Raw genomic sequence first — 17,500 nt, 5'->3', positions numbered from 1 at the left:
TATTTTTCAGCGCGGCCAAAGTTACAGTAAAATGTATGGAACAGAACCTCAATATAATGAACCTCGATATAACAGACATTCCAAGCCTCCCAATTTGATCTGGAGTCTCCCGATTTCATGTTGCCTCCCGCTCTCCTGATTTGTATCAGATTCTCCCAATTTATCACAAAATTCTGAAAAAAAGGGAAAAAATTATTGCTTATCTGAAGTACTTTTTTGTGATCTGAGTGTAAAACACTACATATTACACTTACCTTAGCCTACAATTTCTTGCCCAGTCAGTCACTCCTTTGAACATCCCGTGTTGTGTAGACTCGTAGGCCAGCAGTCTTACCCTATTTAGCAGCTCCAAAACGGACAAGCACTGAAATTTGTCCTGGATGCCATGTTTTAAAAACCAAGTAAAACACACTAGGTCAAGGAAGACGTAATAGTTCAGTTCCTGAAATTCTGGGTATCGCAACGTAACACCATTAAAAAACAATAATTATTAATATTATACTTTGATATAACGAACATTTTGGTTGCAAATTCGTCGTATTGAGGTTTTTGATATAACAAACCAATTTCCCCAGTCCCTTGGCACTTTGTTAAAGGTTCCACTGTATCTGGCATACAAACTAATTGCAGGTTCCTCTCCCCTCCTGGAGTATCAGGATTTGCTCTGAGAGTGCTTGACCCATTATTAAAATTAATGAGGATGGTTACAAATCTCTTCGTGCATTTATCCTGTTTTTGTTTCATAGAGATTCCAGTTTTCCAGGGAATACTTTAAAATGTTGTTTGCTGAAGACAGCTGTCACTATCTGCTGTATTCTGTTATGTTCATTAATTCAATTGGTGTCACAAGTATCCTTTTGTTTATGCCTAACATTGTTTATCACTTGTCATTACACTTATCACAAATTTAAATATTTATAGTCTTGACCAAGTTTCACAGTAATGTAATATTATTGTATGATAGTAAGAGACAATGTGAGCGATTGCTACTTTGAATTTCAGTAGACTGAAACAATCCATGACAGGGTTATCTGCTCTCTCCCTCCCCACCACTTGCCCCTTCCTTTTCAGGGCCTGGAAAAGGAAAGGAAAGAAACTTTATTTAAGTGTCTTATAAAGTTTCTTTCTAAATTTATCATCTCCTGTACTGTGGTCAACAGCAAGAATGTCACCTTTTGGCATTGCAGTACAAGTAGTCTGTCAGTGAGAGTGTCACCTAAACCATCTTAATTAATGGCATCACTGAAATCTGCTGTTGGTTAATGGCAAGGCATTCATATATTTTATTGCTGTCTAGCCCACTGACTCCCGGGGGGTTCCCCATCGACGAGTAAAATCGTCTGGCGTTAGACAGAGTAAAATATTAAGTCTGGCCAGTTCAGACCGGTTTGAGAGTCAAAGGGTTAATGGGGACATTAACCCATAACCCATTGACTCCCACAGGTTCCCCATTGACGAGTATAATCGTCTGGCGTTAGACAGAGTAAAATACTGTCGGCCCGTTCAAGCCAGTTTGGGAGTCAAAGGGCTAGTTACTGTAAAGTACCTCCAGGGCTGTGAAAGGTAAAAAAGAATCCATACATTATTCGCAAAGAGTAGGCTCTGGAGTTCCCAGTGTTGTGGTCTGTTCTCTGTAGTGTAGCTATAGGGCTACAAGTAAGAAAATTTTCAAAGGTTAATTGCATTTCAGATTATTATATTGTATTGTAAGTATCAAAAGTTTGTTCAAATAGTCAGACTGTTTCCTTAACATCAACTTTTTTTACCAAGTCATCTTGATTCCGGTGGCATTATTTGCTCTTCTTCACACAGTATCATTTACAAAAAAGTTGCTAGATGTAAGTACACATGAATTCTATTGATTCTACATACAGCTGTATTTTTTGCCATCATTCATTCTTTTAGAAATAAGTAATGGAGTAGGCTGCTTTTTCTCATTATTTCTCTGTACTACAAGTACCACCAATTACATGAGCTGTGTAAATCTGCCTCATAAGAATTTATATAAAATTATTTTTGCAGTTGTTTAGGTGGAAATAGTCAGCCATTTTGTCGCTAAATGACCTAAACATAGGGGCTGGACCAATCTGCAAGCCAGCAAGTCATGCAAACCATGCGGATAGTGCTGATAAACAGTTCTAACTCTAAGCACCCATTTTAAAACGGTTTAAGCCTTGTTTTCACTAGTGACACAAGCATAATCACAAGAAGCATATGCAAACTCAGTAGCTTGTTGTTCATTAAAGCCTTTTGTTAGAACAATAGATGCTAATTAACAACAAATACGCAATGTAAATGCGCTTGCGTGTGTGCTTGTGCTTATGCTTGCGTCGCTAGTGAAAACCAGGCTTTAGCTTTCAATGACTGTGTGACTCGCATGGCTTGCCATATTGGCCCACAGGGACTCGCACCCATGGTTCGCATTGCTTGCATGACTCGCATTGCTCACTAGCTCGCACAGTGTCCTCTCTCAAAACATTAATGCCGAGAAGAAATTTCTGGCTGTTTGTGCTTGGAGAATTAAGTATCGATCACAATAAAATAATCTTATTTGTACCAGCTTATATTTTTTACAGGTCATAGGTCACAAGTCACAGGTCATTGTTTTACCAAAACAGAAAGTATCCTAAACATTCATAAAAGCTATAAACCTTAGGCCTAATTAGGCCTAAACAAAAGTTTTGAGGCCTAAGGTTATCTTTTATGAATGTTTGGGATACTTTCTGTCTTTGTAAAACAATGACCTGTGACCTGTAAAAAATACCAGCCATATTAGTACTGTTGATTGTAGCTGTTCACGTAATAACAAGTACAATTTCACTTTCTTTGCTTTTACCAGATTCTTGGCTCAGGAGGTATGCTTAATATGTCCATTGTAAGGTAAGCAATGGTTTCAATTTAGTACCAACAACAGACAAAATGTGTCGGCCACATCACTCAGAGAATTCCCTAAATTGAGATAATGAAAGACAATGAAATTATTTCAAATCCAAGATTAAAATTTATTTTGAAACTCATGGATGTGAAACTATATCGTGTTCAATTCCTCTAGTTGACAGCTTTTGCAAAAAGTTTGAAAGGTTTAGTTACTAGTAAAGAAAGAATGCTTTGACACTGATTCTCTCAAATTTAAAGTGCCCCTAACCCTTCAAGTTGTTTCTTTGGGTAGATTTTCATATCTTTCACGAAGTCATTTTCGGAAATTTTTTTTTAAAAACATTGAATCCTTACTTTTTTACGAGCGCTCAAAGTGAAGGCAGTCGCGACTACTTTTTCACCTATCGTTCGCATTAGTCCCCCATTCGGGCAAATGTGTCTATTTATCGAGTGTGACATAAGAAAAGGACATCGTGCAAGCTTGAGTTGCTGGAATGTCCTTTTCTCACGTCACAGCTAAAAAAGTGTCATATATCGGACGCTTCTCATTGGCTTGTTCCTAATGAGCCCATGAGACAATAATTTGTCCAGCGGGGCTTATAGCGTGCAAAAAATTAAAAATTTCAGTAACTTCAAGCGCTTGTAAGAAAATCAGGATTCAATATTTTAAAAAAATCTTTGTGAAAATGAGTTCTTGAAAGATATGAAAATCTACCAAAATTTAACATAACAATTTGAAGGGTTAGGGGCACTTTAATCCATTGACTCCCAGGGGTTCCCCATTGACGAATAAAATCGTCTGACGTTAGACAGAGTAAAATACTAAGTCTGGCCGTTTTTGGCCGGTTTGGACGTGAAAGGGTTAATTAATTAAGGGTCAAAGGTTTTTTCCCTAAGATTCGTATTCCTACATAAAGCACATCCTTTGAGCACATTCTTTTTCCTCAAACATAGTAGTAAAAATGTTATTTGATTTTTAAAAAACTGTATTAACCCATTCACAGGTCAAACGCCCTAGGACACTCCCCATTGACGAGTAATATCGTCTGGCATCAGACAGAGGAAAATCTGTTAAGAGTCATTCTCAGGGGTCAATGGGTTAGATTTTTCTCTAGTTAATGCCTCCATGTTTATTTAATTTGTTGCCTTTTGTGTTGAGACAAATAGAAACTTTCTCTCATAGGGAGTGTTTGCTGTCTTCTTTGATTGTTGCGCTTGTTATGGTAATAGGGACCTTTAGATTCTAGTATGAGGACAAGAACGAGTACGAGATTTGACAGCCTGTTTTTAGCGAAAATACTTAGAAAATTTATAACCCAGACAATAATTAATCTTTCTCTTTGTTAGCATCATAGGTTCCTCAGTTATTCTTATTGCTGGTAACTGTTACCTTTTCCTGATTGAAAAATGCCAAAACTACTACAGTATTGGTGACTTGTTCTCACATGACGACATTTTTGCAAAACCTTGTTATAAAAGGATGACGGTATCACATTTTTCCCACCAAAATGATGCTGGTTTGCCCATGCTCACTGTTGCTCTATGAGAATTCTCGTCCTAGAATCTATAGCTCTCTTATAGTAATCAACGTTCAGTTAAGAATGCTTATTGAGTACTGCATTGATAAGATGAAAAGTGTTCATTTTAAGGCAGGACTAGTACACTGATTGCACCGTCTGTATTTATTCAAGAATGGCATTCAGTTGTTTAAGGGCAATTTAAATTTCTTTCAGGTCAGCTAAAAGTGCCATTGACAAGGCACAAACACACCAGCAGGGTCTTCTAAGGTTCATTGCCTGTACAGAAATCATGCTAATGCCAGCTGTTGTTTTGATGATGTTAAGGTACAATGTACAGTATTTTAATCTGTTTGATGTAGCCTTACCAGCATTTGTTATAGTTTTTGTTTTTTAATTTTGACTTTTATTGGTTTTATAAAGTGGCTTTGGACATTGGATAAACACCTTCACTACAAGCTCCAGTCCCGTTGTCATTCTCTCATCAACTGAGGTTGTTGTAACCCTAACACTGGTGGCTTCTGGGTTGTTGGCACTTGCCAAAGGTGCCACCCAAGACTCTGTGGGCGGGAGCGTCTTTATTCCTGTGGTAGGCTAAGGCACCAACCTGTTCTACCCCAGTATTATTATTATTATTATTATTATTATTATTATTATTATTATTATTATTATTATTATTATTATTATTATTATTATTATTATTATTATATCCCTGCACAACATTGGAGTGATTTACCCTGCAATATCAACATTACTGAACAGTACCTATCAAATCCCAGTAAGGTTATTTATAACTGGAGGAGAAGAAATTGAATGATCGGAAGGAATCACTCAGGGAGATCCCCTTGCGATGGCAATGTATGCTCTCGCAGTAACACCTTTCATTCAAAGATTTTAGGTCAGATGAGCCGAGTGTAAAACAAGTCTGGTTTGCCGATGATTCTACTGGTGGTGGAAAGATTAATCCATTAAGAAGATGGTGGCAGTGTCTATTAACCACTGGCCCACATGCAAGTAAAACACATCTCATTGTTAAACCACAGTTCCAGGAACAGGTCTCGGTCTTTTTCAGTCTAAATAAAGATATTATTATTATTATTATTATTATTATTATTATTATTATTATTATTATTATTATTATTATTTTTATCTATTTCTTTTTTGTCAAGTTGTTTCTCCATATTATTATTACTATGACAATTGTTTTTATTACTATCTCTTGCCGACACTTTTTTACTTGTAAATACATTTTTATTAATACTACACGTTTTTTTAATATAGCTTTTATTATTATTATTATTATTATTATCATTATTGCATTAGTTCTAGATGAAAGTTCTCTTTTCTTAAGAGTTGAGAAAGAACAGGGTTGGTGCAGTGATAAAAATTCTGGCCTGGGTTTGATTTCCAAACACAGCATCATTTGTGGGTTGAGTTTGTTGGTTCTCTTCTCTGCTCGGAAAGGGTTTTCTCTGGGTACTCTTGTTTTCTTTTCTTGTCAAAACCTCTCGTTTGATTTGATGTATTTACAGTCTTCCCAGTTATGGCAGTAGACCCACTTGTGTTACTAACTAAAGGCTTCATAAGCTTGAAAATTATAATAGTGATTATCATCATCACTGCTGTGATTTTGTTTATTTTTAGTATTTTTTTGTTCGGTTGAAGTCGTTCACTTGAAGTCATATTTGAACTTTCATTCAATAGAGGAGAGAACTGATTTCACTTCTGATCACAATCCAGAAAATTATTGATGGTTTGTTCATTGGTCTGCTTCTCAAACTTGTATTAAAGTGGCAGCCTAAAAAAATTCAAAGTCATTGACTTGCAGACTCTTGCCACTACATTTGTCTTTTATACGTAAGGAGGAACTTGATCAGACCATTTAAATGTGTTATTGGCGTGCATTGTTTTGTTTTTTTTTTGTTTCAGTGCTCAAGTTGGCATTTTTATTCCATTTGTTTACTATCGTTTCCTGGGACTAAGATATGCCTCCAGACGAAATCCATACACTAGGTTGGTATGAACTACAGTTATATCCCGTCGCATTTGCATGTACATGTTTAGTCATTTCCTGACTGCCCCTTAATCATAATGGTCAAGGCTATTTCATTGAGTCATGCATGCATTTGGAAAAGCAATTCTTTTTGTCAACCCAATCAGAATTTCCCAGGAATTGGCAAGCACTATAAGTTATCAACAACCAGTAGTAAGATTTTCTCATTGACAAAGAAACAACAAGTGAAATATGGCTTTATGCTTGCAAAGGGATTGGCCCAGCACAAGTTGAAGGGCAGTCTACTTACGACTGCCATCACGTTTTCATACTACTGCAAAAAAGATGTAAAGGTTGAAGTAACTATAATTTTTCCTTGTGTTCTGATCAACCAGCAACAGTTCCTCTCCTGTTATGAACTGTTTATTGCCCAAATTTGGCCATAATTAGACCAAAGAGCGAAACTGAAAAGAAAAGTCAAGTGTGGTAGCCATGCATACAGCTCCTAGTTTCTGACTTGCAGCAAACCAGGTGAAAGGGTCAGCCTAACTCAACTTCCTTTTCATTTGCTCTTCCAGACTTCTTTTTGCGGAACTACGGAGATCAGTTGAACATCTTGTGGGCCATCCCCGTTGCCCTGCCATGATACGGACACTTGTCTTCAGAGTGACTGCATTCATTGCTAATTTGGCTCCTCCAGTTATGACAGCACCTCCTCCTCAAGCAACGTCATGAACAAAATTTGTCAATATTTTTTAGCCACCAGTCGTACTGATGGAATTAAATGTATTTATGAAATAGCCATTGTGACTAATTAGAATAACGACAAAGGAGAACATTCAATACAATACAATACAATATGTAATTAATTGACCACTCCCCATAGGGGCTTTTCATGGCCAATGAAACATAATCAACAAAACAACGGAACAGAACAATAACAACAACTGTTAAGAATCCCAACTGGCCAGAGGCAGACCATTTGGCTATTTACAAGTGCAGCTGGGAAGTTAAACCAGGATCTACCAGGAACAAATTCAGCGAGAGGTCCTGAAGAGCAGGTTTTGAACCTGGGGTCTTCAGATTTCTAGGCAAGCACCCTAACCACTGGGCCACAGTGCCTCCTATTCTTGTCCTTAACCTGGTAAAAGTGGGTTTTGCTAAAAGCAGGCCCGCGGCCCAGCGGCCCGCGGCCCACGGCCCGCCACGGCCCAGCGGCCCGGCGGCCCGAAGGCCCAGCGGCCCACGGCCCACGACGGCCCAGCGGCCCGGAGGCCCGGAGACCCTGTGGCCCGGAGGCCCACACAGTTTTGTTGTCCAGCGTTAAATCCACGCGCATGCACAGCTTTGCATCGGGTTTGGGCGCGCAAATGTGTAAGCCGGTGAGTTTGAATTCATTTACCACTTTAATAATCATTTCAATCCTTTTCGATCCTTTCTTTCGTTGCATGTTGCTAAGTGAAAAACGCTGTCATTCTCTGTTGTTTTCGTCTGTTTACAACAACAAACAGAAACAAGGATTCAAATGATTAAAATGGTAAACGAATAGGCCATTTCCGAGTTCACATCCGCCTCCTCTTCAAAGCGAGTCTAAGTGCAAAGTTTTTGTGATGTTAATTAGTTCTACTTTACATATGAATGAAAACTAATTTTCATAAGAAAAACTTCGCACTTAGACTCGCCTTGAAGAGGAGGCAGACATAAACTAGGAAATGGCCTATTCAAACTCACCGTCGTCAATTTTGCACGCCCAAACCCGATGCAGATCTGTGCATGAGCGTGGATTTACGCTGGACAAAAAAACTGTGGAAAATCAGGACTGGGCTACCGGGCCTTCGGGCCGCAGGGCCGCCGGGCCGTGGCGGGCCGTGGGCCGTGGGCCGCTGGGCCTTCGGGCCGCCGGGCCGCTGGGCCGTGGCGGGCCGTGGGCCGCGGGCCGCGGGCCTGCTTTTAGCAAAACCCAGTAAAAGTTGGTCAGAAATTTAGAAATTCTCCTAAAAAGAAAGCTTTTAAGCTTATTTTTTAGGAGTCCACATATTCCATGGCAACAACCAAAACCTGTTTATAGGTTGCAATGCTCCCATTGTCCCCCCTTAAAAATTAAAAAACTTTGGTTCCAAGACCCTACTCAGTGCAAGTACCGGTACCTACCGGTATTACTGATATTTCCTTGAAGCTGTAAATTTTGTATTTACTTTTATTGTTCTGGATTTTCAAAGCTAGAAAGCCAGTCCATTGAATATATTTTGGTTACCAAAGGTTATTAGAAATGGAATTTGAAATGTCAATTTCACAGCAGTGGACCTGACGGTGGAGAGCTTAATAAATTTGAATGTACCTTAAGAAGTTGCAATTCAAAGACCTAACGTTTTGACACTCACGTCTGGTATTTTCATCAGGGTTGATCCATTGTTATCAGAAGCACATGACCCTGAAGTGTGTATCTTGTAACTCTTTCGCTTGGAACAAAGCTGGAGATTTTAGGACATTGATTTTATGCATGGACTAAAATAAGATCAATGCTGCACACGTGGGAAATTGCACAAGATACATTACCTCCAAATTTATAAGGAAATTTTGAAAGTCACAAAACCCCAGCTCTGAACCAGAGGTCATGAGAATCTTAACTGATTACTACTAATGGAATGGACCAGAGAAAAACTCTGGTCAGAGTTTTTCTGCCCTTGTGTGGGCCCATTTCCATTAGTGGGGCTAATGCTCACATGGTTCATATGGTGTAGAAAACAAGCACTTCACATTACACTCTAATCAGTTAAGTCTGTTGAAATAATTATAGTGCTTCACGGCCAACGTTTGCAAAAACATAACCCTTCCATGTACTTGTCATGAGAATCTGTTGTGATTAACAAATTTTGACCCGAGAGTGAGATTTTACTCATACGCTTTACTCATCCGGCGGGCGTTTGAGGTGTGAATAGGCCACTTTGGAAAATACCATAATACTCTTTGTGTGTTCCCCCAGAGTTTGCATAAGCATTGTTTCCAGTTTCTCTTGGGACTTTTAATGGTCCCAAGAGAAAACAAAAACAATGCTTATGCTAAATTTGAGGGGACAAAGAGTATTATGGTATTTTCCGAAATGGCCTATTGTGAATGGGTTGAAGGGTGTCTTTTTATTATGTAAGCCATCAATTTGCCTTTTTTAGCAGATTGGTTGCATATGAAAGGACCCTTGCAATAAGAACATTGGCTCATCCTTGATGAAGACACTAAAGAGCAGTGTCAAAATGATGGGTCTTTGAATCGTAACTTTCTGGGCTTCAAAGCTACATTCAAATTTATTCAAACCAGAGTAGTATCAAAGTATGTCTAAGAGTTTTTCTTGTATCTCTCAGATAGTATGTACGCTGTGATTGGTTAAACTAGCAGACCGTATCCTACAGTATGGCCCACTAAATTTGAGATTTCAATAAAACATTCTCAAGCAAGTTTTTCATGTTGTTTCTGTTACATAACTTGTAAAACTGTTTGACTTTTGCAAGCAACTATTTCCCACAGCTAAGAAGATTTTGTTTTTTGGATTTTGACACAGCAATCTTTGAGACAGTTCAACCTTCCACATGGCTGATTACCACTGAGATATAATAAACATTGGTAATTACTGAACTCGTTTTCTCGGTCCATACAGTAAAATTATGGATCCTTGCTTTTCCCTGTTGATTCATGGCCTGTGCGCTTTGGCCACAAATCAACCGGGAAAACTTGGTAAAGTTATTTAACGTTGGTAGTTCCTTCAGTTACGAAACTGGTATCAATGGAAGCGGACAATGCGCCCTTTACCCCCCTCCCTCTGTCAGTACTTCGTTTTACAGACATTTAAAGCTTTAGCTACACGATCAGAGGAAAGTCGAAACAGATGTTGAAGTCACCGAGGATCGAACCAGGGACCTCTCACTCCAAAAGCCGAGCACTAGCCAAATGAGCCACGACTGCTCCTGCTCCTCCTGGTCTATAATTTTACAGCACGGACCTGGAGCTTGGTTAGTAAGGGTTGTCCAGGAATAGATAATTTGACACTTGAGGTTTGTGCATTTATTGAGTCGTGTAGAGTTACTGTATGAGAAGCCAAATATCATCTAACTTGGTGTAAGATGCCAAATAAGCTCATCCTCAGTGACCATTTTGATGTAAGTGATTTTTTTTTAATAAAGATAAGTACAGATAAGTCATATTCAAAGGTGCTGTTTGGTTCTTCTGCCCTTTTTTCAGATAATGAAAACCTGTGTAAAATTGAAATAAAGAGTTGCCATTTAGACTCAACTTTGAAAACAATGCACAAGGGAGACAGACAATAGAAACTGCATTATGTTCACAACACATGAATGGTTAACCTTAAATTTATATCCAACTACTTTACAAGTTTGATTTTTGTCATTTGTCTCTCTCTCAATGAACAGGAAGGGAAGACATAAATTTAAGCCGAGGTGAAGGGAGAGCAAGGGCTTGTTAGCAAACATCTCATCTCCTGTAATCACCAGAATTAAATTCGGCAATAGAGTATTTTCACATGACATCATGGCAGCCCTGTTAAAGGAGTGAAACAAAAAAACAGCTGCCATGTTGGAGGAGAAAATTATTCTTTTGGGAATTGAACTCTATTCTTATGTAAATTATTCCTTTTGTTTTAGTATGCAAATATGGTTGCTGGTCACATGAGCGAAAACACTCTATACTGAAATTGTGTTGCACACCTCAAAAAAGTACAAGTTGCAGAAGAGGGCATGAGAACAACTTTAATGACATGTACGACTTACAAACTAGAAAACTCTTAGATTCCTGTCTTATTTTTATGAGATACCAAAATTTTCAGTAACAGGAAAGTATAAATGAATTTCACAGACACAGCTCACTTAACATTCTGAGTGTGTTTGTTGACTCGTGGAATAACATTTCAAAATATTTCCATTGTTTACAGTGATTCCTTTTCTGAAATAATCTTCTTTTTTTATGAGGTTAATCTCTTCATCCATGTCTCAGAACCTAAACAGGGTTGTCACACTAGTAGCCCAAACATGAACTGTATCATACAAAATAATGACTTATGGTCTGCAAAAATGGGATAACCTGCACGCTTTATCAGCCATACACTGTACTCCAAACAGACATCAAGTCCCAGAGTGATTTCCCAACTGGATCAAATCCTGACTTTAAAGACAACTGGCCGCGAAGCCAACGTGTTCTGGGTGGGTTGATTATGATCATTACTAGCAGGGGTATTGGTAAGTAACGGCCTTGGTGATGAATGTGCTGTGGGCCGCAAGGGTACAAGTGGGGCAAGTCTGGCTGGTGGGGGTGAATAAAGAGATGGACTTGGTAGAGTGTTCAACTTGCACTGCATCGGTTGACCATCAAGTTTGCGATTGTGATAACGCCTCAATGCCATCACTGCATCTTGCTGGTCAGCATATACTACTGCAGCGCAACCTCCGCCAAGCATTTTGCAACTCTTAAGATTACCAATGACACCAAACAGTTCCTCAACGTCCTGTTGAGTAACTGCTGGATGCAAGTTAGAAACTGTGATCTTGGATGTTGACGACCCTTCTACCTTAGAGGTTACTGAACCTCTACCTCTCTGTACACTGTTATTTTTCAAGCTGTGATCCAACCTACTATCAAAGGCCCTGTCTTCCAAGCTTTCATCCCCGTATCCTTCCGACAAGTTTAATCCATGCACTTGCTTTTTTGCAATGTTCCCAGCTTGCAATGCGCGTTCCCTCTCCTCCTTCCTTCTCGCGAGTTCAAACACTTTCTCTGCTTTTCGAGCATTGTGCCTTTGCCTCTCTTTTTTTCTGGCCTGGTTTTCCCCCTGCTTTCGTCTTACTTCTTCGTTCTTGGCTGTTACAGTAAGCAACCCTGCAATCACGTTTGCCTGACGATCCATATCCTCTTTTCTCCGCTCAACCTTCGCCGTAATCTGTATTGAATCTCCCATCATGGTAGCCATTCGATCTGGAGGAACTTCCTGCCGAGTCGTTACTTGTATGCTGCCACCGGTAGAAAGAGTGAGTGATCTATTTTTAAGATGCAGATTTTTCCTCTGCTCCTTCCTGCGTTCATCTAGCAAAGAGATTGACCTATCATTAGGTTTAATCGGTCTTTTCTTCACAGAAATTTTTTGTCTCGCGTCAACCACATTTGGCCTGCTAGAATTAACTTCTCGTATCTTTGTCGCTTTCTTTTTACCCAGCGTAGACCGCAAATCTTGAACTCTTTTAGAATTCCTCAACCCATCGCTTTCTGGACCAACCTTTTTACGACTTTGCAATGTTTTACCGCCGCGAATTTTCTTCGTGAACATCTTGATAGTGCAAAGATCGTCGCCGCCAACCTCACAACAACTCAAGCATGGGAATTTCGTGAAGACATCAAAGGGTCTTCTATTGGTTAACTTAGGCCAATGAAACGTGGCATTAGAAAAAATTTACTTGAGCCCGCATTAAATTCAATAGCGATCCTCGTACGAACCAATTGCTACGTCGTATACTAAATCGTATTGTGAATGTTTGTTTTGTGCAAGGATCCATCCATCGTTTACCATGAGCAATGCAACAGATTGTCCACCACTTTTAATCACTAATGACACCAGCGGTGGATGTAAATACAGCAACTGGGCATATGCATTATTCGCCTTAGTGGCGATAATTATCGTGGGGATTCCGTTTGTAGCGTTTATTTGCTACGTTAGCCGGAAGGTGAAGAAGAAGAAGGAAGCAAGAGGACGTACATACAGCGCAAGCCTGGAGAGTTCAAGTCCGTATCCGTATCAGGTATAATTATGGAAAATATATCTGTTTGCACACATTCTTTTGGTCATTCAACCGTGCCAACCTGTGGAAAAATTAAGGGTACTATTTTTTTGACAGTCATTAAAATGCTCGGCTGGCTGGCAATGTATTAACAGTAAGCGGCATCAACGTTACAGTATCTTTTCCATAAACGTGAGGAATTAAATTAGCAGTACACTGAAAAATAAAATTATATTAGCACGAGTGGGATCATTTCCTAATCTCCCACCTGAGCCCCTGGCCCCACCTTGAAACCAATTAGAAGGCCTGGGTCATTTCAATATTCCCCAGATCCCTGATGGCTGCCCTGCCTTCATGGCATCCAAGCCTGAGAATTAGCCAATATCAAAAATACCATAATACTCTTTGTTTGTCCCTTCAAAATTTTGTATAAGCATTGCATCTACATCAGTGTCTACATATTCCAGCACTCAGCAAAGTCACTTTTTGACTTATGGCTGTTTGTGATTAGGTAGCCTCATGAACCACAAGCCTTTTTAGAGACATCACCGCCAAGCCGGCCACTTCTGCTGGAGAGAACAGGACAGCCACAACAGAGGGGACTTGATCCCCTACTGTTCTTGAATAGTGTGTGGGTTCTGTAACTGCCCACAGGGAACTTATGAACATAGAAGACATTTGTGAGATGGGGCCTATGGTTTATAGTCCTTATCCAAGAAGACTTGAAAGTCTAACCATTTGCAGGTGAAATTTCAAAGGCAGCATTTTCTCTTCAGTTATTTTAAGATGCTGAGTGTTGATCCAGCTGAAGTTCGAACCCGTAACCTCCTGCATGACAGCCCGATGCTCAACCAACTGAGCCACTGGTGCACGGTCATTGTTTTCAGGTTCTCTTGGGACCATTATAAGTCCCAAGAGATAAAAACAATATTTATGGAAGGACAAACAAAATCAGCTGTCGTCTCCTTGCAAATTGTTTGCAACGAAAGGGTAACCGGGGCAGCATGAGAGACAGTATTATGGTATTTTTTATATTGGCGGATAAGTTTTGGCTCATTAGCAATTTTAAGCCCATCGTTTTCTAATCTGTATCAGTCAAAAAATCATTGCTGAATATTGAAAGTGTTTTGCTTAATGAGCTACCTCTGAAACTTTGGACACAATTTCCCTGATAATGGGTGAGTGATAACGCTTTAAAAATTTAAAATTTTACAAAGAATGTATGGGCTGATTGGTTCTTTTGCCACCCAAGAATTTATTGGTTTTTGATGGCTAATAACTCGCTTGTTATCAAAGCCAAAAGGCTTAAAATTGGAAATTTGACTGTGTTAAACACATTCTTTTACCTTTTGAAGTAAATTCGTGAATAGCATGATGCTTTCTGTCACCAAATTTGTATATTAATAATACGAAATGTAAATAATGATGTTAGCAAAGATTCACCTATTTGAGACATTACAGTAACATGACAAAAAACATAACCCCAAGCTTATTTAAGCAATCACCTACAGTAATCCTCCTAGTAACCTTGGGGGATTTGGAGTACTCTTGTTTTACGTTTGCCGTTTCCACTTGCCTCTTTAGCCTCTTCATTGTGATGCAAGTGGACGCACCTATTATGGAGCTATGGACGGGGCAAGTGATTCACATGATCAATCTGTAAGATGTAAGTAATGGTTAGGAGAAATTTAACACTTCTTCTTTCGTCATATTTTGTATTTGTGAAAACTTGTGAATAACTTGTAAAACTTGACTTGTATTAAAATACTGTAATGGATAGCCTGACAAGGGTTGTTTTGTCACTGCCAAGCGAGAAGCAACTCTTCAGAGACCTTTCTGATATTCGGCAAACTCGTTGAACATCTTGTTCAAAGTTCCATTCGCAATCAGTTCAGTACGAGCAATCTCATCTTCACTTTCACAGGGCTCAAAAAATATTTTAATTCCACCTTACCTGTTGGGCAAGTAACTCTCAAATTTTGCTTGCCCATTCATGAACCCAAAAATGGAAGTCATACTTGTCTACAGGTGTGTGTGATGTAATAAACCCATCTTGACTGTAGTCCTGTTAGTGCTGATCACTTTCATGTTTACGCCATTATATTCATTTTTTGTAATACTTCCACAACTTTTAACTTCTTCATTGCATGGTCATGAAGCTGTACGGTTTGTAATAATTAACATGGATGAACACTGTTATGATGACATTGAAGTAGTGTGTACACTACATTGTCAGATACTCTATCATGATTATCTGCTTTCCCAATGATCATCATCATCATCATCATTATCGTCAATATCAAAGCCCAATATTGTAAATACAAGTATAATAGCAGATGTCATACATTCAAGTATTCTTTAATTAATTGCACTAGCAATAGAACAAAGTAGTTTGCATAATAATAGAGTCAAATTCCAAAAAGACTCTTTTGCTGTTGTTCTTTCCATCATGACATTAGATGCAAATCAACGAATAGTGGGTCTTTTCAGATTGACTTGTTCTAGGAACAGATGCTATTTCAAGAAACTATTTCAGATGCTATTTCAGATGCTATTTCAAGAGACTATTTCAAGAAATTATGTCGACTACTTTTTACTCAAACACAGTCTCCAAATTTTCAGGGTTTAAATAAAATCCTTGTCAAAAGCTGTTGCCCAGGGCACCTTGCTTAAATGGAACATTTCTCATCTTCCTTACAATACATAAATAATTTTGTTGCCTAAATTATCCCTTTAACAGTCCTTCAGCAGCCTTGTCTTCATAGGGCAATCTGTTGCACCGGCCCCTTAAAAAACAACATTGTCGAAGGTTTTGGAAAGGGGGTCATCAAGAAGGGGGGAATCAATGATTGACCATGGGAACACAAGAGTGCAATAATGAAAGTGCCCTTGGAAACACATTTTGACAAAATTTGTAACCATACAGGATAAACTTGCCAGCAATGGTGGTAGCATCCTGATAATACGATAATACCGTAATTTATAATATTTATATTCAAAGGTTACGCAGCTATGTCACACTATTTTCAGGTCTATATCTCGAAACTCAGCCCTTTGAGTTAGTATGCCTTATGTTAGCCATTATAAATTTTATTAACACTTTGCTTGGCTCCCTGACTTGTTTAGCTTCTTATTAACTAGGGCCAGTACCCTAGGCTAGTGTCCAACTTATTTATAACAGGTGCATGGTTATTACATGTTTACACTTACATGGAGGGTATGGAGGGTAAAATAAAGCGTTACTGTTAATATTGTTGACTTGCGATAGATTACCAAAACAAGACAATTCTGTTGCTTACACTTGCTGTACTCTGAAAAGGTTTATTTTCTGTTTTCAGCCCCAAGCCATGCTTCGACTGCAAGTCTGGCCGATAGCCGTGCAAGCATGATACCTCACTATGATGAGGTCTCGTTAAATCATCGGAATGCTGCAGCAAAGAAAAACCCAGGCGGTGGGACTAGTCATATTGTTACAAAAGCACTGGGGCAGAGGACATCAACATCGTCAGCTGACAGTCAAGAGAAGCTCGTTGATCAGGGAGGACAGTATTATGACTCTGTTGACGTTGTATCAAATGCTGGCAAAGGTCCCAATGACACCAACTTAGCAATAAGTGAAAATAATGTTTACGCTGAAATTGAAAGATCTGATCAACCCCCTCCGGGTTATGCTCCCCTGATGAGTGCTCTTCGTAAAAGCCCTGAAAGGTCCAAACGAGGCAAAGGTGATGACCAGACAAAAAATGATGATGACGAAGATGACAATGGTTCTCCGCAATATGCTGTTTTGGAGGATCTGAGTAACAACTTCTCAGCTGATGATGTAGATAATGACAAACAAAACAATCAATCTTGCGGTGAACAGATGAAAACTGTACCCGAGAAAACTTGTGACTCTCCACTGTATGCTGTGTTGGAGGCAACCAATGGAGATTCTCCAACCAATAACAGTTTTGACAAGCAACAACAAAGCCAATTACTTAATGAGCAAAAGCAAGGTTTGCCTGTGGATGATAATCAACAAGAAACTGATCCTCTTACTGCTATGGCTATTCAAGGCTCTCCTTCGGAAAAATGCGAAACTGTTCCCTTTTCCACTCCTCAAAATCAAAATGGAGTTCCTAGTGAAGATACTGGGATATTGGAGTCAATTGAAGGCTTTGATCAGAAGAGTCCATCAGGAAAATCCCCTGCTAAGTCGAGGACTGTAAGTTATTATTTCATATTATTGAAGGTTAATGTGCATTTTACATGCGTTTTTTTTTAATGTGCGTTTTATGTGCTCTGACTTTGGCATGATGAAATGTTAGGGAAAATTGAAAATTGTTGCAAAAATATTACCC

At 39.1% G+C, this 17,500-nt stretch overlaps 3 protein-coding genes across 3 annotated transcripts in view; 2 read left to right on the top strand and 1 right to left on the bottom strand.

Moving 5' to 3' along the window:
- LOC138000312 (transmembrane protein 33-like) overlaps nucleotides 1-7,187 on the top strand; it is an 11,425-nt gene extending 4,238 nt beyond the window's left edge. Inside the window, exons 5-10 of the mRNA XM_068846629.1 lie at nucleotides 747-849; nucleotides 1,771-1,838; nucleotides 2,840-2,880; nucleotides 4,611-4,721; nucleotides 6,324-6,407; nucleotides 6,966-7,187. Coding sequence (XP_068702730.1) covers nucleotides 747-849; nucleotides 1,771-1,838; nucleotides 2,840-2,880; nucleotides 4,611-4,721; nucleotides 6,324-6,407; nucleotides 6,966-7,122 — 564 coding nt within the window. The 3' untranslated portion in view covers nucleotides 7,123-7,187. The remainder of the gene's footprint in view (nucleotides 1-746; nucleotides 850-1,770; nucleotides 1,839-2,839; nucleotides 2,881-4,610; nucleotides 4,722-6,323; nucleotides 6,408-6,965) is intronic.
- A 3,933-nt stretch (nucleotides 7,188-11,120) lies between these two features.
- On the bottom strand, nucleotides 11,121-12,778 carry LOC138000309 (uncharacterized). The gene has a single exon (XM_068846624.1). The coding sequence runs from the start codon at nucleotides 12,707-12,709 to the stop codon at nucleotides 11,543-11,545; it is 1,167 nt and encodes a 388-aa protein (XP_068702725.1). The 5' UTR covers nucleotides 12,710-12,778; the 3' UTR covers nucleotides 11,121-11,542.
- A 144-nt stretch (nucleotides 12,779-12,922) lies between these two features.
- LOC138000308 (uncharacterized) overlaps nucleotides 12,923-17,500 on the top strand; it is a 13,316-nt gene continuing 8,738 nt past the window's right edge. Inside the window, exons 1-3 of the mRNA XM_068846623.1 lie at nucleotides 12,923-13,178; nucleotides 14,742-14,823; nucleotides 16,496-17,364. Of these exons, the coding sequence (XP_068702724.1) occupies nucleotides 12,948-13,178; nucleotides 14,742-14,823; nucleotides 16,496-17,364 (1,182 nt within the window). The 5' untranslated portion in view covers nucleotides 12,923-12,947. The remainder of the gene's footprint in view (nucleotides 13,179-14,741; nucleotides 14,824-16,495; nucleotides 17,365-17,500) is intronic.

Source organism: Montipora foliosa, chromosome 4 (assembly GCF_036669935.1).
Source record: "Montipora foliosa isolate CH-2021 chromosome 4, ASM3666993v2, whole genome shotgun sequence".
Classification (NCBI taxonomy): Eukaryota; Metazoa; Cnidaria; class Anthozoa; order Scleractinia; family Acroporidae; genus Montipora; species Montipora foliosa.
Note: the sequence above shows the minus strand (reverse complement) of the source record. Positions and strands in the feature narration are given on the sequence as shown.